At 38.2% G+C, this 21,276-nt stretch overlaps 1 protein-coding gene across 7 annotated transcripts in view; it reads right to left on the bottom strand.

The window, feature by feature from the left end:
- Nucleotides 1-7,734: 7,734 nt before the first annotated feature.
- The window catches only part of TBCK (TBC1 domain containing kinase), a 223,839-nt gene continuing 210,297 nt past the window's right edge, over nucleotides 7,735-21,276 (bottom strand). For all 7 annotated transcript variants that reach the window (XM_086704453.1, XM_086704452.1, XM_086704454.1 and 4 more), the window contains one exon: nucleotides 7,735-8,047. In XM_086704453.1, coding sequence (XP_086560579.1) covers nucleotides 7,937-8,047 — 111 coding nt within the window. In that variant the 3' untranslated portion in view covers nucleotides 7,735-7,936. The remainder of the gene's footprint in view (nucleotides 8,048-21,276) is intronic.

Genomic DNA, 21,276 nt, shown 5'->3' with positions numbered 1-21,276 from the left:
CTTAGGATAGTTAATTTAATATAAAAGGGAGAAATTTTAAAAAAATTTCCTTGTTATGAGGAAAAAATTTATCTCATGCCTCTTTCCAGGCACCAGATGGTGGCATAAATCAAAATTATTATCTTATATTAACAATAAGTCATGTTGATATGGGAAAAAATCTTGTTACAAAACCAAACATAGATAAATCACAGTTTAGGGGGACCAGACAGTTATTGAGTTGTATTAGCCCCAAAAGAGGGTTGAAAGCTTTTAACACTGATCAGCCTCTATCAGACTAATTTAGGAAAGTAAATAATTCAGACTAATGTCCTACCTCTGAATTGATGTTGTGTGATAACTTTTTTTTTTCTACACAGTAGTAAATGGGTATGTTCCTGAAAATGGATTCTGCCTGTCTACACTAGTTGCTAAGGGTAGGCCTTCATCCCAAGGCAGATCTCAGTCATAAGCAGAGCACAGTCAGGTTAGGGCAGGTGGGGGACAGGGTGGACAACACTTTGGGGATAAGAATCTCTTGAAATCTCTGTAAACAGGAAATAGGCTCAGAACAAGGAGTTGAAATGGTCACACTGGACACTGCGTTATGTTAGATATGCTTTATCCTGTCATCTATATTGCCATATACAATTAATGATATTGTGTGAATGCAGAGATTGTTTTTAATCCTCACTATCCATTAAAAAAAAAAGATTCTTCTTCTTGGTGGTACCTCACTATGCAAATAGTCTCTGTGTCATTTGGCCTCAATCTGGTAGTCATATTCTTCACATGCCTTTCAGATCTGTAATGACCCTATATGGTGTCCATGACAATGAATACATGGTACATGGGATTATTAATAATCTTAAAGATAATTTTAGAAAAGATATGCTATCTGACAAGTAATAAATTATCAGGATATTTTATCTCAGTGCATAAAAATAATTTTTTAAGTTAGAAAATGACCTAAATGACCTCTATTTCTTCTATTTCATGATTAAGGGACTTAGAAACCAGTTACCCCCTCCCTGCTAGTTCTCAGCTTTCCACACCTGACTGGGAGGCTGACACAAGGACTTTCCCAATCCTTTGGGCCTAGTCCCTAGCTAAGAAATAGAAGACAATGATTGGACACCAACTTTGACCCTGTGTATAAAGGATATGACTGTAGGCAGAGACAATGTGGTTTTCTACTAGGGATGTGTTTTGGGTAATGTTGTCTTGGAGGTGAAGGGGTAACACAGTACATAGCAACGGTTCCTCAGAACAGTGGTTCTCCCCTTAACCTGACTACTTCTATTATTTTGCTGGGGAGGAATCTTTACTTGTGAATGGTGAATATGACAGGGGCAGTGAGAGTGGCATCTGCTAGGAGCTGATATTAAGTGGCACTTCTATGTCATATAGTCAACAGTGAGTTTAATCAACATGTTTAGCTTTTCATTTTTGTATCCCATGCATCATATAACACAGAGCCACACCTAAAGTTGATCTGTAATGAATGTGTAATGGGTTGAAATTGATGTCTTTTACCTTCTCTATCTATATGTAATGGACAAAGAAATGGACTAGGAATCAATGAGAAAGCAGAATTGTAATTTTGGATCTGTCCTTTACTGGCTGTGTGATTTTTGCAGAATTGCTTCACTGTTCTTACTGTGTGAAACAATGATGCTTGGATGGGATGATCTTTAAAATTCCTTTTACCTTCATGATTTGTCATCTCTAGACAACAAAATGACCATAGGATGGTTAAAATCTATGGTTTGCTGGTAAATATAACTACCTGGATTAAAAAGAAAAGAATAAAAAGAAAGTCACAATTTGTGATGTTTGCCATTTCTGTGGTGTAAATACTCCTGCTGTGGCTAATTTTAAGCTACCAGTGCGAGGTCATTGAATATAGAGTTGGGAAGAAATGGGTATATTCGGCTGTTTCAAGCCACTAGGAGCCAGTTTGAGCACACTATATATCTTAAAATAATAAGTTATTCTACCTTAAAGGACTGAAAATATGCTAATGTAGTTGAGAAAAAAGTAATAATGAGAAACAAAAATAAATTTCCAGAGGTAGTGAGAAAATTAATGCCTGGATTGTCTCAGCTTTCAATGCTTTTAAAGTTTTTCAAAGAATGGTAACCCATGTACTGTTTTTTAAAGTCATAGATCTATATAAAGATAGTAATATCTTCAAAAGCCATATCTTTTAGAGTGGCAGGATATAATATTTAGAATCTGATCTAATGCTTTAAATGCATTTGTTATAGCTCTAAGATTAGTTTTAAGCCACCTCAGGACAGTGTTTTACCTTCCACCACCCAGAGGATTAATATATAATATCCAGGAATGTTGGCACTACGGTGACTTGGTACTCATCCATGCACTGTTTACTGGTCACAGTGAGCATTTGAACAGAACAGGATTATCACAATGCTGCAGAGAATGCAAACTAAAAATGTGTCCTCTGAAAGGGAGGAGAAAAAAATATTAAAGAATGTCAATCGAAGGAGACATGAGGCCTGGAAGTCATGATAGAAACTACAAATATCACAGTCTATCTAAAGAATACTCAATTTGCCAAGATCCAAGTTTAGTCTTCATGTGACAAGCATCTATCATAAGGCATTAACAAGAAAATTACTCAAAGATATAAATACATGAAACTTAAAAAAATATGGCCAACTTTAAAAATAGCTTACTTATAATGTGTACTCTTTCTAATATTAAATGAGATAAAACTGGATTACAAACCCTAAGGTTTGTGTGTGAGCAATTGCTAGTGTCAGACATTACGGTTTATAACACTTCTCTGTTATCTTTCCACATAAAATCTAAGGTAGTAGTTGTGAAGGGTATTCAGTCTTGAGACTGAATGCCCAAACAAAAATCCATCATAAATATTCTTGTTTTGCTTCTACTCTTTGGCTTAATGAATGTTTACCAAGAAAACTGCATTATTTGGTTAATAACAGGTATATATGGAGCCATCCATATGTCACTCATGAGGTGACTATTCATGACTCCGATACAGCAAAACATCCATCAACCCTACAGCAGGCAAGGGAACAGTCCTTTCTGTAGAGTGGATTTTACCAGAGGAAACTGCTGCATGAGATCTTTCAGAGAGGCTGTACCATACTTAAAAATACATATATTTATTTATTTTGGGGGAGAATGCAAGCAGGAGAGGGGCAGGGAGAGGGGGACAGAGGATCTGAAGTGGGCTCTGTGCGGACAGGCTGACAGCAGTGAGCCCGGAGTGGGGCTTGAACTCATGAACCACGAGAGCATGACCCGAACCGAAGTTGGACACTCAACTGACTGAGCCACCCAGGTGCCCCTGTACCATACTTAAAAAAAAAAAAAAAATAAGTTTTTATTCATTTAGCTCTAGAGAGAGAGAGAGACAGAGAGTGCACAAACGGGGGGAGGGGTAAGAGAGGGGGAGGGAATCCCAAGCAGCCTCTCCACATTCTCAGCACAGAGCCCGATGTGGGGTTCAAACTCATGAACCATGAGATCATGACCTGAGCTGAGATCAAGAGTTGAATGCTTAACTGACTGAGCCACCCAGGTGCCCCCAGAGGCTGTACAATAGTTTTGACATTAATCTATAAAGAAGTACAGTTGACCCTTGAACAGCATTAGTTTGAACTGTGCAGGTAGGTCCACTTACATGTGGATTTTTTTTTCATAAATACAGTATAGTACTGTAAACGTATTTTCTCTTCTTTATGATTTTCTTAACATTTTCTTTTCTCTAGCTTACTCTATCATAAGAATACAGAATATAATACATATAATATATAAAATATGTGTTACTAGATTGTATGATATTGGTAAGACTTCTGGTTAACAGTAGGCAGTCAAAAGTTGTAAATAGATTTTCAACTATGTGGGGGTCAGTGCCTCTAACCCCTGTGTAGTTGGAGAGCCAACTGTATTTTTATGGAACTATTTGGAGAAGGAAATAGGAGTCAAACAAAGATCTGGCACCATCTATGCTTTCCAAAAGTTTGATATAATTCATTGTTCTCATTTTTAGTCAGATGAACACATGCCTTAAAACCTGTTCTAATTTGGGGACTTAGCCCAGCCTTTCCATTGAACGCCTCCATCTGTCCACAACAGATTTGTTTTTCTTTATTCAGAATATCAGGACAATCTCTCCTGTACCTTCCTTGGTTTGGTAGGAAGGTTTTTAGTCATTTCATGGAGCGAAGAGTTCTTTGAGACTGCCACTGTGTAGTCAATAGAAATTCCCTAACAGAAGGCAGGCGAGGCTGTCTTTTAACCCTATGTGCGTGTTAAAACCACAGTTCCTGGGGTCTATATTGATATCTGATATCTGACAGTGTTTCAGTTTCTGTTCAAATCTGACATCAAGGAATTTGTTTCTTTCAAACTTGGTTAAGTATTAGACATTTTTAATATTCTTTTTTAATTTAGCATTTAGATGCCTTGGAAAGGGGAAGCAACTAACTTAGTTTACTCTGGTGTTGGAAGTTACTTGTTCCAACTTCTATAATTATAGAATTTTAGAGCTGGGTAGAGCATTAGAGATTTGTTCTTCACTTAGTGAATTGAGATTTCAGTTTATTTTATAAATTGTCAGGTACCAGATAAATTTGGCACTTGAAAAAAATTTCCCGGTTTTTCTTCTATCTATATAGATCCTAAAATCTCTAAGCAAGAGATTCAATTGAATTTTACACTTAACAAGCAGCTCCAGTGTAGTGGGTTGCTGACTACAAAAAGAAGTATAAATTATGGTCTTTGACCTTAAGGATGGGCTCCAAATGTGAACAGATAATTGCAAAATTATGTAATAAGTTTATTATTAGAAGTATGAATGGAATGTTTTGATAGTTTTAAGGCTTTTAACGTAGCATGGGGAAGTCCCAGAAGACTGGAGGTGCTACTGGATTCTGAAGGATTTATGTGTGTGTGTGTGTGTGTGTGTGTGTGTGTGTGTGTAGCTGGTTGTGGTAGTAAGGGCATTCCAGACAGAGGGAAAGGGACTGCTGTTGCCAGAAACAAACAGTACTGATAGTGACAGTGTAGGAGTCAGTGAGATATTACAAAGGACCTCTATAAGTCGTGGGTCATATAGGTTTAATTCAACAGATAGTTGTTGAGGTCAACTTTGCGGAAACTATCTGCCACCAAATAACATGCCCTGCACATAAACATGGCAGTGATTGTATGCTCTTTCTTATTCTCAATATTCTGTTGAGAATATTAAATATTCATAATTTGAATGTTTAAAAAAACTCATTAAAAATTAAGCCTAAATGTATCAAGTTTTAAGAAAGATCAAATGTAAAATTGTGATGGAGGCTGGCTACTATTATCTTCTCTTGAAGCTCTCCTCAACACTCAGGTCTTCATCTTCCCCTAGCCTACCAGCCCATTCAGTCAAATCCTCACCCTTCCATCCTTCTTTGCTTTCTCAGTAAGGCAAACCTAAAACTCAGAACCACCCCTTCTGAATGAGCATGAGTGCTGCATTATGACTAGGAAGTCAGATAAGTCATCAAAGATTAAAGAAAAGGGCGGGAGAACTTAATGATATTTCCCTTACCATGGTAGATGATGACCTCAAAATGCTATTAGGGAAACAGTGGTAAAATTTTCTTATTATTCTCACATTTTTTCTTTGTATATTATGTAGGGGTCACAGAATGATATAACCACCAGTTATGTCAGTGTCTTGCACCTAATGGGTACTTAAAACATATTTGGTGAATGACTAAGTATAATTCAATAAGAAAAACAAATAAAATTACATAGCCTCTGGGAGAACTTGATATCCACACGCCAAGAACGAAGTTGGATACCTATCTCACTCCATATACAAACATTAAATCAAAGTGCTTGGGGGGGTGATTAATGGGGAATGACTGCTAATAGATACAGATTTCTTTTTTGGAGAATAAAAATGTTCTGGAATTAGATAGTAGTGATGATTGCACAATTTTGTGAATATACTAAAAGCCAATGAGTTGTACATTTTAAAAGGGTGAATTTTATGGTATGTAAATTATATCTCAATAAAAAAGTAGATGCAAAAAATCAAAACAAATAGCAACAATAAAACCACAGTCAGAGAGTTGAATTAAGGCTCTTATTCAAACGTTCTATACCTAGGTAGTCCTAACACTGAAGAGGAATATAAGTTAAAGATGAAAAAAACCCACTTTTTAGTCAAAATTGAAGGTAATCAAGAAAGGTACTATATTTCAATAATTCTAAGATGCATATTTTTTCACATTTCTGAATGCGAATGCATCTTATAATTGATGGTAGGTCCAGTTTATTTGGCTGATTTTTCTTTATGGTACATAAAATTGTGATAGGTCTTAGAGTCAATGAAGTACTGTACTTTTTTTTATTTTTTAATTTATTTTATTTTTTTATTATATGAAATTTATTGTAGCAACGTGGATGGAACTGGAGAGTGTTATGCTAAGTGTACTTAATTTTTAGAATAATGTGGCAGAGCTGCTAATTGCTTTTCAATATGTGTTCTCCTCTTCCCACACAGTAATAATAACTTTAATAATAATAATACATGGGGGTGCCTGGGTGACTCAGTTGGTTAAGCATCTGACTTCAGCCTAGGTTGAACTCGGCCAGAGTTCGAGCCTCGTGTCTGGCTCTGTGCTGACAGCTCAGAGCCTGGAGCATGTTTCAGATTCTGTGCCTCCCTCTCCCTCTCTGTCCTTCCCCCGGTCACGCTCTGTCCTTCTCTCTCTCTCAAAAATAAATAAACATTAAAAAATTATAAAATAATAATAGTACATGTTTAATACATTAAAAAAAAATTAAAACTTAAAAAAATAAATTTTTTTACCTGGGTAAAAGATTATATTCCTGTTTTCCTTATAGCTATGTGTGGCCACATGTCTGAGTTCTGGTCAATGGTATATAAGCAAAGTAGTATGTGCAACTTGTGGTTTGTGCCTTTAAAGAGAAAGAAAGTTCTCTTCCATCTCTTCTTTCTCTTTTCCTCCTCTCCTATATCTTTCCTTCCCTCCTCTCTGCCTTCCTCCTCCTTTATTCCCTTCCTTCTAAATGGCATGTATGTGATGGTTTGAGCTAAGCAGCCATCTTGATCCATGAGATAGAAACCACCTGTTGAGGGTGGTAAAGCAATGTGAAAAGATACCTGAGTTCTTAATGATTATGAAACCGATATACTAGCCCTAGACTCATTATGCAGACTTTTATGGGAGAAATGCAGTTCTAGTTTAAGTCACTCTTTTTTTTTTTTTAAGTCACTGTTATTTTGGGTTTCTCTGCTATAGGAGCTGAATAATGTTCTATCTAATGTGAATGGCTTCTGACTTCAATGTTTCTGTAAGTAAATTATTATTACTTTCTTCAGTAGGCTAATTCTTTTCCTAAGCAACACACACACACACACACACACACATACACACACACGATCTGTCTGGGCCAAAAATGAGTTACCAAATATAGCATTTACTTATAAGGAATATATTGTGAATAGCTTTTTACTTTTCATTATCATGGAAAGATGACTGCAACCCCCATTCAGTCTATGTTTCTAAATAATACCTTTGTTAGGACTGTCTGTTCAGTGCAATGGGAGACAGCTTTTTCAGTGCAATTGAGATTTCTTGATAATGCTAAATCTGCCTTGTCAGCTGAATTCCTCTGGCTTTGTGCTGCACTGTGGTAAAAATACATGATCGGATTTCACTGTTAAGAAAATTCTTTCAGCAATACATGTACAGTCAAGTTTATTGCCTGGATAGCTGAGCATGTGGGTTATGAGATTTAAAAAAATGTTTCATGACAAAACTTTATGGAAATGCAACAATCTGGAAGTCTAGTTCTGTCGAAGAGAGGTAAGGCTGTGAAGAGTTGTGCTGTTGGGGGCTGATACCACTCTGTCCTTTTGACTATCACACTCTTTCTTGGTTCTTCATATTTGAGGAGACGGGACGGTGAGGAGGCCTGTTGGCTTGATCTTATTAATGCCGCCATCGAGAACACATATTCTTGGATATTTCATCTTCACAAGGTGAGCTGCGAACTGGAAAAAAAAAAAGGCCAAATTTATAGAGGATATACAAAATCTGTACTTCTCTAATTCCAATTTATTTCTCAAGCTGTGAAAGACAAAACTTTTTTTTTTATTATTATTTTGAGAGAGAGAGAGGGAGAGAGAGAGAGAGAGAGAGAGAGGATGAGTAGGGGAGGGGCAGAGAGAAGGGAGAGAGAGAATTCCAAGCAGGCTCCGTGCTGTAAGCACATAGCCCTATATGGGGCTACATCTCACAAACTCTGAGTTCATGACCTAAGCCAAATCAAGAGTCGGATGCTTAACCAACTGAGTCAAATAGGCACCCCAAGACAAAACTACTTTCATAATACTATCGCTGTCATTGTTGTATCAATGAATCATTAATTGGGCTTTCAATGTAAATCAAATAACCATTTAACATGTTGACAGCTCTTTATGCTTTGGGATAAATATGTCTCTTTAGTTCTCTTTTAAACTTGTTGGGATAGGCAATAAATATACATGATAAATATCCAAACAATATAAAAGGTATATAGTGAGAAGTAAATTCCTCCTACCTCTCTTCTCAGTTTCTCTTTCCAGAGGTCATTAATATCACTATTTTTCATGTATTCTTCCAGTGATAGTCAAAACATTCTCAAATCTATTTGACATTTGAATAATTTTTGACATTACTGTCAACTTATTAGTTACTGCAATTCCATATATAATGTCCCAGAGAGGGCCCATAACCTTGCTGTAACATGTTTCTGGAGCCACTTCAATGAACAGTTTGAGACCATAAACTTGGAATGAATTCTAAAGACTGATCTAGGACATCTTCTAGATGGCTACCAAAACAGGACATTGAAAAGTTATCAAGACACAGGGCACCTGGATGACTCAGTCAGCTGAGTGTCTGAATCTTGATTTTAGCTCAGATCATGATCTCACGGATCGAGCCCCCCACTGGGCTCTGCACTAACAGCGCAGAGCCTGCTGGGATTCTATCCCTTTCTCTCTGCTCCCCTATATCTCAAAATAAATAAATAAACATTCAAAAAAAGTTATCAAGACATCCACACACATCTCCTTGACTTGGCCCATGTCTACCTATCCAGAATCATTGGTTATCTTTCTCCATTCCCTCAACCTTATGATAAAGCAGTCCTCAACTGCTTGTCAATCCCAATAAAAATGAGATCACTTTAGGATTCAGAGCATTTTGGTTGTGCAAGTTTCCCTTTGTTGGGAATAGTTATTTCCCACCAGCTCCAGGATATCTTTTAGTTCTTCCTCAAAAGCCACCTACTTACCCCCCACCAGCCTAATTTCTACTTATGTCCCTACTCAGGCAATTTCTTCTCTACACATTAGGTCTCCCTTACAAATCCCCTCTTCTCAGCCCCCAAAATTTCTTGGGCAAATCCCTGTCTTTTGCTTTCCATGTTTATTTGAGTTGCTCATTTAAGAGCCTGCTTTCTCTACCAAACTGTAAACTCCCCTAGGACAGTGAGACTGTTCTGTTTCCTTTTATCTCTAGCACCTGGCACATGACAGTCAAAATATGCTTGTTAGACTGGACTAAAGTCTGACAAATGACATATAACCTGGCACAAAAGGATGAAGGAAAGAAGGGTTTTCTTGGACTCTGGCCATTCTATTTCCATTTCCTCCCCTTGGTGGTGTCCTATTCCTCCTCCTTGGGTATTTGTGTCCTCACATTCTTTTCAATTACTTTGTCATAACCTAATCTCAGATCCTTGAAGAAAAATGAATAATGCCTATTGACAGTGCTACTGGGAGTATCTGAAGCCTAACAGCTGGTAAAGTCTCGAGCCAGCAGTCTGGAGACCTTATGGTTCAACAGCTGAGTGGTTTGGTCAGGATCAATTCAAGGCCTCAACCCCAGGTATTCCACTTTATTTATTTTTTTTAAAATTTTCTTAACGTTTACTAATTATTGAGAAACAGAGACAGAGCATGAACATGGGGGGTGGGGCAGGCAGAGAGAAGGGGAGACACAGAATCCGAAGCAGGCTCCAGGCTCTGAGCTGTCAGCACAGAGCCTGATGTGGGGCTCGAAGTCACAAACTGGGAGATCATGACCTGAGCTGAAGTCAGACATTTAACCGACGGAGCCACCCAGGAGCCATGGAATTCTGCTTTATCGATCTGGGGCTCAAGAGTGTGATTTTGTTGTTGTGGTGGTGGTTGTTGTTTTAAACAAACATCACTAGAGGATTCTAAAGCAGGTAGTCTGAGGACAGTATCTTGAAAAACAGCAACTAGGGGCGCCTGGGTGGCGCAGTCGGTTAAGCGTCCGACTTCAGCCAGGTCACGATCTCGCGGTCCGTGAGTTCGAGCCCCGCGTCGGGCTCTGGGCTGATGGCTCAGAGCCTGGAGCCTGTTTCCGATTCTCTGTCTCCCTCTTTCTCTGACCCTCCCCCGTTCATGCTCTGTCTCTCCCTGTCCCAAAAATAAATAAACGTTGAAAAAAAAAATTAAAAAAAAAAAAAAAAAAAAAAAGAAAAACAGCAACTAAAGCCAAAATGATGACGGTACCAGTAAGTAGGTGGTATAGACGGTGCTGGACTTGGATCTTTAACAATCTTCAAAACTACTCACAGAAATGGATCTTTTTTTTTTTTTTTTTTTTTTTTTAATTTTTTTTTTTTTCAACGTTTATTTATTTTGGGACAGAGAGAGACAGAGCATGAACGGGGGAGGGGCAGAGAGAGAGGGAGACACAGAATCGGAAACAGGCTCCAGGCTCTGAGCCATCAGCCCAGAGCCCGACGCGGGGCTCGAACTCACGGACCGTGAGATCGTGACCTGGCTGAAGTCGGACGCTTAACCGACTGCGCCACCCAGGCGCCCCCAGAAATGGATCTTAATAGTGCTGACCCCACTTATCTTTTCCCTCATTCTCTGCAGTGCCTTAATAGATTCGAATGGCTATTAACATTTCAGATCCTGTACTCTTTTAGTCACCTGAAGTTATCCTTAATAGTAATTAATGTTGAAGAGAAATAGTGCATCTATATTTCAAAAGGTATCAAGTCTGCTAGACCACTAATGTGAGCTGGTCTTCATGCTGTTCTTGCTTATTTTTCTTTGAACCTAAGTCCTAACGAGCAGAGGCACCGGATTCATCTACTCTGAGTCAAGTGCAGGCAACATGGTCGCTGATACTGTATGATTACTGAAACATCTTTGCTTCGTTCTCCCACAGGCAGCAATACAATTACCATGTAGGCCGGAATTCTAAGATAAACATACCATTACTGAAAAGACCTTGTGGATAAGCAGTCTTAGCATTCAATACTTTTAAAACACTGTAGAAGTCAGAAAACGAATAAGGAAGGACTGACTACTGCACATTTAAGTAATCTCTGAAACTATGCTGTAGATCTGGAGAGAGTTCCCACTGTTATTGTTTGGAGGGACGTAACAACTAGGCTGCTGTTGAGCTGGAAATGGTAAAGGCAAAGCAGGCAGAACTGAGCGCTTTGGAACAATTAGGGCGTCGCTACGTGGGAGGTCTAAGAAGAAAAGTAGAAATGGAATACAAGGAGATGGCAAATGTTTAGGTGCCTTGAAAAGCAAGGCTGTGCTTAAGTGAAAGAAAAAGTGCCAGCGCTGAGTTTTCAGGTTAAGATTGTGAGTTCTGCTCCTGGGCTTGCGGCTGCAATTATCCATGTTAAATATCGGCCCCTAACAGTGAAGGCACGACTGCATCTTTTCCACTCCTACCAGGGCAGCAGCTCCTCGTCTCCATCTATTCATTCATTTCTCAAACACTGTAGTGAGCACCTACCACATACCAGGCACTGCTGCAGTTTTTGCAGTGTTTATAGATCAGAGAAGGAGGTAGTAACCGACAACAAGTAGTGTGGCGGTTATACAAGTACAAGGGCAGGGTACGTTAAGGGAGATTTCCCCCCTCCCCAGCCCTCTTTTATTGATGTGACAGCCACAAGTGTGGATCAGATAGTATTCTCTGTGGCTGTAGTCTGACAGGTTAGGGAGGAAAGAAAGGGCTGTGAATGCATAGGGGTGGTTTCCACAGCGTGAAAAAAACACATCACTCATTGAGAAGATATGCGGTGGAACAGAGGAGAACCAGGCATGTAGCGTTCTGCGTTTCGTCCATCTTTGACTCTTCATCTGGCAGGGCTCTGGCAGCTTTCGGGAGTTAACATACACATTTACTGGACTTTGGTGATGAAGGATCTAGTGTAGCTTTGCAGCTGCAGCTGAGGGAGATGCCCGGCCTCAAACAGAAGTCACAAACCTAGACTCGCCAAGCAATATCCTTGGCAGGAGTGGGAGGATATCATATTGGACCAGTGGTTATGGAGCTTTTAGAATCATCTGACTGATTTTAGTAAACAGTGATATCCAGACCCCCTCCAGATTAGTAAGAAGCAAAATTTCTGGAGTACAGCTCCAACACTGGGTTTTGTATTGAAGCTTCCCAGGTGATTCTATTGTGTAGCCAGCACTGAGAATCATTTTACTGGATAATAGGGTTCATTTGCTAGTCAGGTTTGTCTGAGACCTCAAACTGTAATTTTTATAGGTATACTCTTGAATGGAGAGCAAGTCACTTTGCACTAAAAGACTGTCATGTTTGTAGGGCTGGAGTTTGTGAGGCCAAGTCCCATGTGGAGAGAATGGGGTTCTTCAAACTGCACAACCAGCTGATATGTATATCCCATGTGGAGTTGGCAGGATCTGGTATTTGCTGGGATAGGATTTGGGGACCCAAACACTACAGAGGCAGCTGCATTTCTTGTGGGTAGTACTCCCATGTGGAGAGGGCAGAGCTCTCACATTTTTGTCATTCCTCTGGTTAGCAGGATCTGGTGGTGCTTTTCATTTCTAAGGCTTAGGTAGGTGCACCTCAAAACAGTGCTGTCTGAATGTGGCAGGCTTTTGTTGGGTGACACTCTGTTTTATTTTCTCTCTTTCATCTTAGCTTGGATTAAGAGGCTGGTACACTTGTCCAGTGGGAAGTCAAGTTCTATTGCAGGAGGAGAATGAGTGGAGAAAAGGGATATTCTGGTCTGCTACAGAGTAGTATAGCTTAATTAAGGCCAAGAAATTAAGGCTGAGTATGGGTAAGATTTAACAGGAGCACAGAACAGGATCATGTTGTTTCTCACCTGGTGTCCCAGGACACAGTTTTGGGTAGACCCCACAGGCAGCTAAGAAAACTGGAGTTCTGCAAGATTCTGAAAGGAGCACATTGCAGGACAATTAAGTTTCTTTATGTGAAACTTTGGCCTTGTGAGTGTTAAGTTTGTAGTGGGAACCAGATAATTGCCGGGAATTTATGAACACTCTGGGGAAGCTCAAACTGAGGTATTTTTCTCTCTTCCATTTTATTTGTCCATTCCTTTCCTTCAAAATACTGCTAAATTTAGGATATGAAAATATTACTTTTGGTTGGACATAGAACTGAATAAAGGAACTGGCAAATTATCCTGTAATGAACAGCTGTGGTAATTTCATTTTCTTGGTTTTATGGATGTGAGGTTGATGCTGAATTAGTCCTATGTATTCTTTTGACCCCCTGGAATGCTGAAAATATGGTGTCCATTTAACATTTCTGGCACTATGTGGTTGGGGTGGGGCTGATACCTCTTGAAAATTATGCACATGTTTCTAAGTTTGGCTGAAGAACTCAATAAGCATGAGATGAGAGAAGATGAGAAACAGAAGAATATGGGGTGATTTCTACATCTAGAGTACAGAGTGGCCTGGGGTTAAAAATAATCCAAGTGTTGCCCTGTCCTGATTATTTAAGAAATTCTGAGATCATTAATAAAGGTCTGTCTTGATCATTTGAAGGACTTATCTCTGTGATCCCAATTAGAAACATCAGAGTTGTGACAAGGAGTAGTAGGACGGAGGTAGGCATGACTTATCTAATACTCCACTGATCTTTTCCCTTGACAAAGGAGTCAAGTATAATTTTGAAGTGTCATTTTCATTTCAATCCTTGTTATGTTTCTTCCATAACTGAGATAAGTGTTCTGTCTCCTGCTAGTCTTCTGTATTTAGATATTTTATAGTGAACACATTTATTTTCTTAAGAGTACTACATGTTTACTTTTTTTTTTCTTAAAAAAATTTTTTTAATGTTTATTTATTTTTTAGAGACAGAGTGTGAGCGGGGGAGGGGCAGAGAGAGAGGGAGACACAGAATCTGAAGCAGGCTCCAGGCTCTGCATGTCAGCACAGAGCCCAACTTGGGGCTTGAACCCACGAACTATGAGATCATGACCTGAGCTGTAGTCAGACGCTCAATCAACTGAGCCACCCAGGCGCCCACATAAGGGCTTACTTTCTTAAATAAACTACTTAAGGCAGCCGTTGTACACTTTTAGTAGGAGAGTATATATGGAAAACAGTGTGGAGGTTCCTTAAACAACTAAAAATAGAACTACCATATGATCCAGCAATCCCACTTCTAAGTATGTATCCAAAGGAAATGAAATCTGGATTTTGCTGTTTGTACCCCCATGTTTATTGTAGAATGATTCCTAATAGTCAAGATATGGAAACAACCTATGTCCATTGATGGATAATGGATAAAGAAAATGTGTGTACACACACACACACACACACACACACACACACGAATATTATTAAGCCATAAAAATGGAAATCCTGCCATTTGGGATAATATGGGTGAAGCTGGAGGAATTATGCTAAGTGAAATAAACCAGACACATAAAGACAAATACTGCATGATTTCACTTATATGTGGAATCAAAAATGGTCAAACTCATAGAAGCAGAGTAGAATGGTGGTTGCTAGGAGTGAGAGTCTTGGGGAAAGGAGATGGGCAGATGTTGGTCAAAGGGTACAAAGTTTCAGTTATGAAAGATGAATAAGTTCTGGAGATATAATGTACAGCATAGTAATCATGGTTAAGACAAGTACAATAATACTGTATGGTTTACTTGAAATTTGCTAAGAAAATAAATAAAGAAAATGGTAACTATGTGAGGTGATGGTATGTTAATTGGCTTGTGATGATCATTTCATAATGCATACACATATCAAAATGTCAAGGTGTATACCCTTAATATATACAATTTCTATGTGTCAATCATATCTCATTGCTGAAAAAAGATGACTACATAAGGTGTAAAACTGGTTTTCACAGTAATAACATCTAATAACAATTAGGTAGTGGCTACCATATACTCTTATTTGACTCACAGAAGTAAAATCAGCAGCAGGGCAAAACCAAAAAGGTGAAGATAAGGTCAGTAATCATCTTATACCTTACCACAGGCACTTGTGACAAGTAAGGAGCAGAACAGTTAATTACAGGGTATTAATGTGGAATATTATATGGAATAACATACTAGACCTGTAACCATACCAGAATATGGTTAATTATGCAATGAGAAAAACAATGGGAGCATGTACATCAACAATCATTAAATGGTCTAGGATTTATTATGTTGAATTAATTAAACGTTTATCTCTTCATTTCTTTGCAGAGAGCCTATTCTCTCTTGAATCCACTCCAATCAGACTTTTGTCTCCATCACTCCCCTAAAATACTCTTAAGAAGATCAGCAATAATCTCCACTTTGTCACACTGCCAAATCCAATTCTTAAGACTCAATCTGAGTCTGACTTGATCCATCATTATCATCTACACAATTGATTATACCTTCCTCTTTTCAAAACTCTCTTCCATTGGCCTTCAGTATACCAATCTCTCCTCATTCTTACCTCATAAGCTGATCTTTCCAGTATCCTTTGGTGGATTTTCCTTGTCTTCCTGACTTCTGTCCCACTGCTATCTTTTGACTTCTATTCTCCATCTCCCTTCATCCCCAAAGTGATTTCATCTAGCCCCATGGCTTTAAGTCCCATCTATACACTGATGACTTTAAATTTATGTCTTTAACCTCTTCCCTGAACTCTAAACTCATGAATCTGTTTCCTCAATCTCTCTACTTAGATGTCTAGTAAGCTTCCCAAACTTAACAGTTCAAAGGAAAACACACGATTTCTGCTCTATCTTTACTTCTAACCTCCTCCCTGAAGGCTTCTCCATCTCAGGAAATGGCAACTTTACTCTTCCTGGATACATATTTCCTTTTTGTCCTCTACCAAAGTATCATGTAGTTTCTAACTTTCAAAACATACTCAGAATCTGATCACTTATCACCGCCTCTGCTATTGCCACACAAGCCCACGCAATCATTATTTCTTCCATAGATTACCACATATTAGCCTAACTGGGCTCTCCTACTTCCCTCCCTGCCCCAATGGTCTATTCACTACACAACGTGAGTGATCCTTTAGAAAATGTCAGTCAGATCATATAACCTCTCTTTTTCAAAGCACTTCAATGGTCTCTTGGTTTTATTATTATTTTTTAAAATAAAATCTAAAGTCTTTACCATGATCTACAAGATCCTACATGATCTAAAAATCTGCAAACATTTCCTCCACTCCCAATGTTCAACTCCTTTAATCTCATCTCCTAGGCCAAACTACCATCACCTCCTATTTAGATTAGCAATAACTTCTTGTCTGACTGCTTCTGTCCTCACACCCTACAGTCTTTCATTATGAGGCAACCATAATGATCTATTAAAATAAAAGTCAGATCATATAAAACTCTTTGTTCCCCATGTTCTGGTGACTTTCCATTTCCCACAAAATAAGAGCTTCCCCGATCATCTTATAAAGAAAATAAGCCACCTAGCACTCTTTCCACTCATTCTTATTTATTTCAGCATTTATAACCCATTGATACATATTTACTGACTGTCTCTTCCAAAATATTGTAAGCTCCATGAAAGGAGGGACTTTGTTTTATCTATTACTGTTTCTCCAATGCCCAGAACAGTGCCTAACACATCGATAGCATTTGCTCTAACATCTACTGAAGAACTGATTCATTCATTCAACAAATATGTTTTGATCATCTACAGTATGTCAGGAACTATGCCTGGCACTGGTTATACTGCTTTATTGCCAGTGGAAGAGGGGGAAAGGATTTTAGGCAAATAGTAAGAAAACTATCTAATTGGATCTGGTAAGAGTCAAATACTAGTTTCTCTTTCTCTTTACTAGGAGGGTCTTTCTTCAACTCTTGTATAAGTTGAAAGAGGTAAGATCATTTTTAAAAATAGTGCTTTTAAAAGGCATCTATATAAAAGAAACACAATTTATACAAACAATATTGATGATGAAGTTTATAAATATGTAAATAATAAACTCCTGTGTAATAATTTTGCTGTAGAAGTCCACAGAGCAGTCAGATGAAGGTTAATTTCATTTCCAGTTTCATTTCCATAGTTTAGGAACTGAAATAGATAAAAGAATTTGAAGAGGATGCAACGGAAGTTTCATTTTCTACTCTTGGGCTCCATGCTTGCTTCTTAGCTCCTGTTCACTCAAGCTTGGCAATTTTTAGTGGTATGTGGACAACTTGAGACATATGTGAAAAACAAGGTATGTTAATAATTTCATGTGCAACTATAAATTTCTCTTGTCTTTTCTATTTTACTTTCTTATACGTAATTCTAAGAAAATCTCACAGGGATTAAAGGAAGAGAATTCAAAATTTTTAAAGTATACATTGTGAATAGAAATGGCAAGAAAATATTTCCTCAAGGCACATGATATCTCAGCATAATATAAACCAACACAACTTCTATTTCATTGTTTGCTTTGTTGAAATCCCAAATACACATTTCTCCTTCACATGTCAAAATGGTGTTTTCCTTTCTTCCTCTTCCATTTTCCTTTGATCTCGTTTTCTTTGTTGCTCTCCTCTACCAGTCACTTGCACCAAAGCAAATTTTAGTTTATAATGGATACAATGGAGTTTTACAATTTCTTGAAGCAAATTTAAGTGTCATATATATGACACACACGCGCGCGCACACACACACACACACACACACACACACATATTGAGAGAGAGAGAGAGAGAGAGGGAGAGAGAACACAAGTGGGGGAAGGAGCAGAGAGGGAGAGAGACAGAGAATCCCAAGCAGGCTCTGCACCCTCAGCGCACAGCCCGATGCGGGGCTCTCCAACCCACTAACAGCGAGATTATGACCTGAACCTGAGTTGGATGCTTAACTGACTGAGCCACCCAGTTGCCCCTAAGTTATATTTTTTTTAATGGTCTTTTTTTGGTCTTTTGACCATATGTTGTTGAGGCCATCACCTGGAATTTGTCTTCCATTCTAGAATAATGCAATTATATAAGCTATTACATTTAATTATAGGAAAGAAAAAACCTACCTTTTTTTCTGTATTATAAAATACTAAGTGTTTATTTCATAAGTAGAAGGATTCTGTATATACATATCCCATTTTAACTCCCTGAATTCTAGTCTGAACCTCTAAGTCTTTGACTGGTATTTTTATACTCGTGTCCCATTAGCACTTCAAACTCAGTATGTCCAAAATTCATCACAATCTCTCCAAATCTACTTTCTCTTTCTACTTCTGTTAAAGGTATCAGCTACCTTCCCAAAAATCCAATCTGGAAATTTTAAAGTTACCTTTGACTTTCTAAACAAAATGTTGGAGCTATTTTTGACTTTGGCACAAGGCAAAATTAGGCACATTCATTTAGGCACAAAGCTGTGTTACTTCTGTGATTGTCTTGGATCCGTTCCTTCTTTTCCATTCCTCTGCTCCTACTCCATTTTAGATCCTAATTACTCTTGGATTAGTTCCTAAATGGTTCTTGTGCTTTTAGTTTTCTCCTTTCCATTTGCCTGGCACTTTGCTGCCCACACCTAGCATTATGGGAGACCCTCAGGAAATCCTGAGATCTCTAACACTATTGTGTAGAGAATTTTTCCTTCCTAAAGGCTATTGCCCTTAGGCAAGGTGATTCAAGATCTGTGGATCCTTTCCAAAGAATACTTTGCTTATCTATAGTTAGGAAGGACAATATATAGTACCCAAAAGTTCTTACTGAAAATTTCATTTTGATAATACTAAGTCTAACATTTCTTTGCATTTTGAGGACAAAAGAAATTTTTATTCTAAATTTAGTCTTCCTTATTCTTTATATAAGTACATGTACTTATTTATACGTAAATTAAAGATTAATGAGCATATTGTCTTTTAGTGTCCTGAATAAAGAGAAGAGTGTGATAGAATGTTACCAGATGCTTTGAATCACATAATAAAAGCAGTGAGGCCATTTCCCCAATGTTCTTTTGAAAGTTGTGGGGCTTTGGCTATCCATCTCAGACAAACTCCTATTTTCTTTTCTCCACAACCAGGAGAATTTTGCCAAATGAAGGTTTAGGAAGTGTTTAAGCAGTGGGACCTTGAAACCTTGAGAGAAAAAACCAGCATTAAGGTAGCTTCTGGGAAGAACCTAGCATTGAAATAGACTAGGAATGTAGAAAGAGTGAAATTCTTCAACTGGTCTCTGGTTTTCGGTGCTTAAGAATTTCTATTTTAGTGGGATCAAGGGCAAAGGAGAGGAAAGACACTAAAAGCAATTTGCCAAATGACTTTCTAAAATACAGCTGATAGTATCACCTTCCTTCTAAAAAAACTTTTAATAGAGCCCCACTGCTAAAATGTACGCTCCTTAGCATAGCATTCAAGGCCATCTATTTCCAGACTCTTCACCTATCTTTCCAGCCTTGTCTGCAGCTAAAAGGCTCTTCAAAGAAGCCCTATGCTTTCCAATCAGCATGTGCTATTTCCTTTGCCTGGAATATTTCCTCCTGACTATGGCTCTCCTCCCAATACATTTCCTTAGTGAATCCTACTCATAATTCAAGGTCTAAGCCTATGATCACCTTCTCCAAGAAGCTTTAGGAACCCTTCATTTAACTGGAAGAAACTTTTTCCTTCTCATTGATATGCTAGAACTTTAATTATAAATTTCACATAGCACATGCTACATTCTGCTTTGAGTTAATTGGTTTTATACATGTCTTATCCTTCTAACTAGATTGTAAATTTTTTGAGGGCAAGGGACTATGTCTTTCTCCTTTGTGTTTCCTCATAATAGTTTCCATCATGTAAGCACTTAATGTTTGTTGTCTTGAATTAAATTAGTAGTTATTAGTATTTTTTTCTTTTGTCATCCTCTTTTACTAATTTCTACAAATGCAGTCTATAGCACACTATTATTTCTCATGTGTTCATTCATCAAATACTTTTTGAACATTTACAGTGTGTCAGGAACTATGCTTGGCACTGGGTAAACTGCTTTACTGCCAGTCTTAATTAGTCATTAATTCAAACACCAAATATCTATTGAGTGCTTTCCACTTCAAAGGCACTATGCCAGGAGCTGGGAGTACAACAATGAATATATTATATAATATAATTCTTGTCCTCAATGAGCTTGGAGTTCAGATGGAGATGCAGAAAAGTGTAGTGGCAATAAAAATGCCATTTGATAATTGCTACGTAGAGTCATCTTTTACAGCTATATAAATTGTGCCTTGCTTGAGAGACCATGGAAAAGGGCTAAGCAGAACCCTTACATGGTGCTGTGTGCCCCTAAAGAAAGGATGAGTTTTGATCTAATGCACGCAGAAATTATACATATGATAGTGGTCCCAAGTAAGTAAAAGATATCCTATGAGCGCTTGGGAAGAGTACTTAGTCCCAAACATGAGGAGTTAAGAGAGTTCCTTGAAGAAATGGTATATAAACAGTCTTTTAAGACAAATGGTAGTTACCCAGGTGAACAGAAGTGGGAAAAATGTTCCAAATAGAAATAAGTATGAAAAGACAGTATATAGGGAACTACAAGTAGTTAATTACGGCCGGAGTCTAAGAGGGTGAGGCAAGAGCAGTGAGGGATGAGCTTGGAAAACTAAGCAGAGTTCAGATCATGAAGGGCCTTATGAATCATGAGGAGGATATGAATTTTATTTTGAAAGCAAAAAAAGTCACAGAGGCATTTGTGACATTCATCAGATTTGTATTTCAAAAAGCTCACCCTGGTTGTGGGGTAGAACTGGGGGAAGGGGACTGCAGGCAGGAACAGTGGAAGTTGCAGTGAGTCAGGCATGAGGTATTGGTGGTCTGAGTTAAGACAGGTGGGCAGTAAGGATGACAGAATTTCAGACCTAGCTAGCAGGGTGATAAGACAAACAAATACTTTTCTATATAATTTGTTGTCACTTAGTCAAGAAGGTGAGATAATTCACTCTTTCATTCAAACAGACTGGGTGGCATGGAGACAGGCGTAGGAACTTTGTAGTTAGCAT

The sequence above is a fragment of the Puma concolor genome, chromosome B1 (genome assembly GCF_028749965.1).
Source record: "Puma concolor isolate L17-30 chromosome B1, mPumCon1.1.hap2, whole genome shotgun sequence".
NCBI classification, from domain to species: domain Eukaryota; kingdom Metazoa; phylum Chordata; class Mammalia; order Carnivora; family Felidae; genus Puma; species Puma concolor.
The sequence above is the reverse complement of the archived record's forward strand: the minus strand, read 5'-3'. Positions and strand labels throughout refer to the sequence as shown.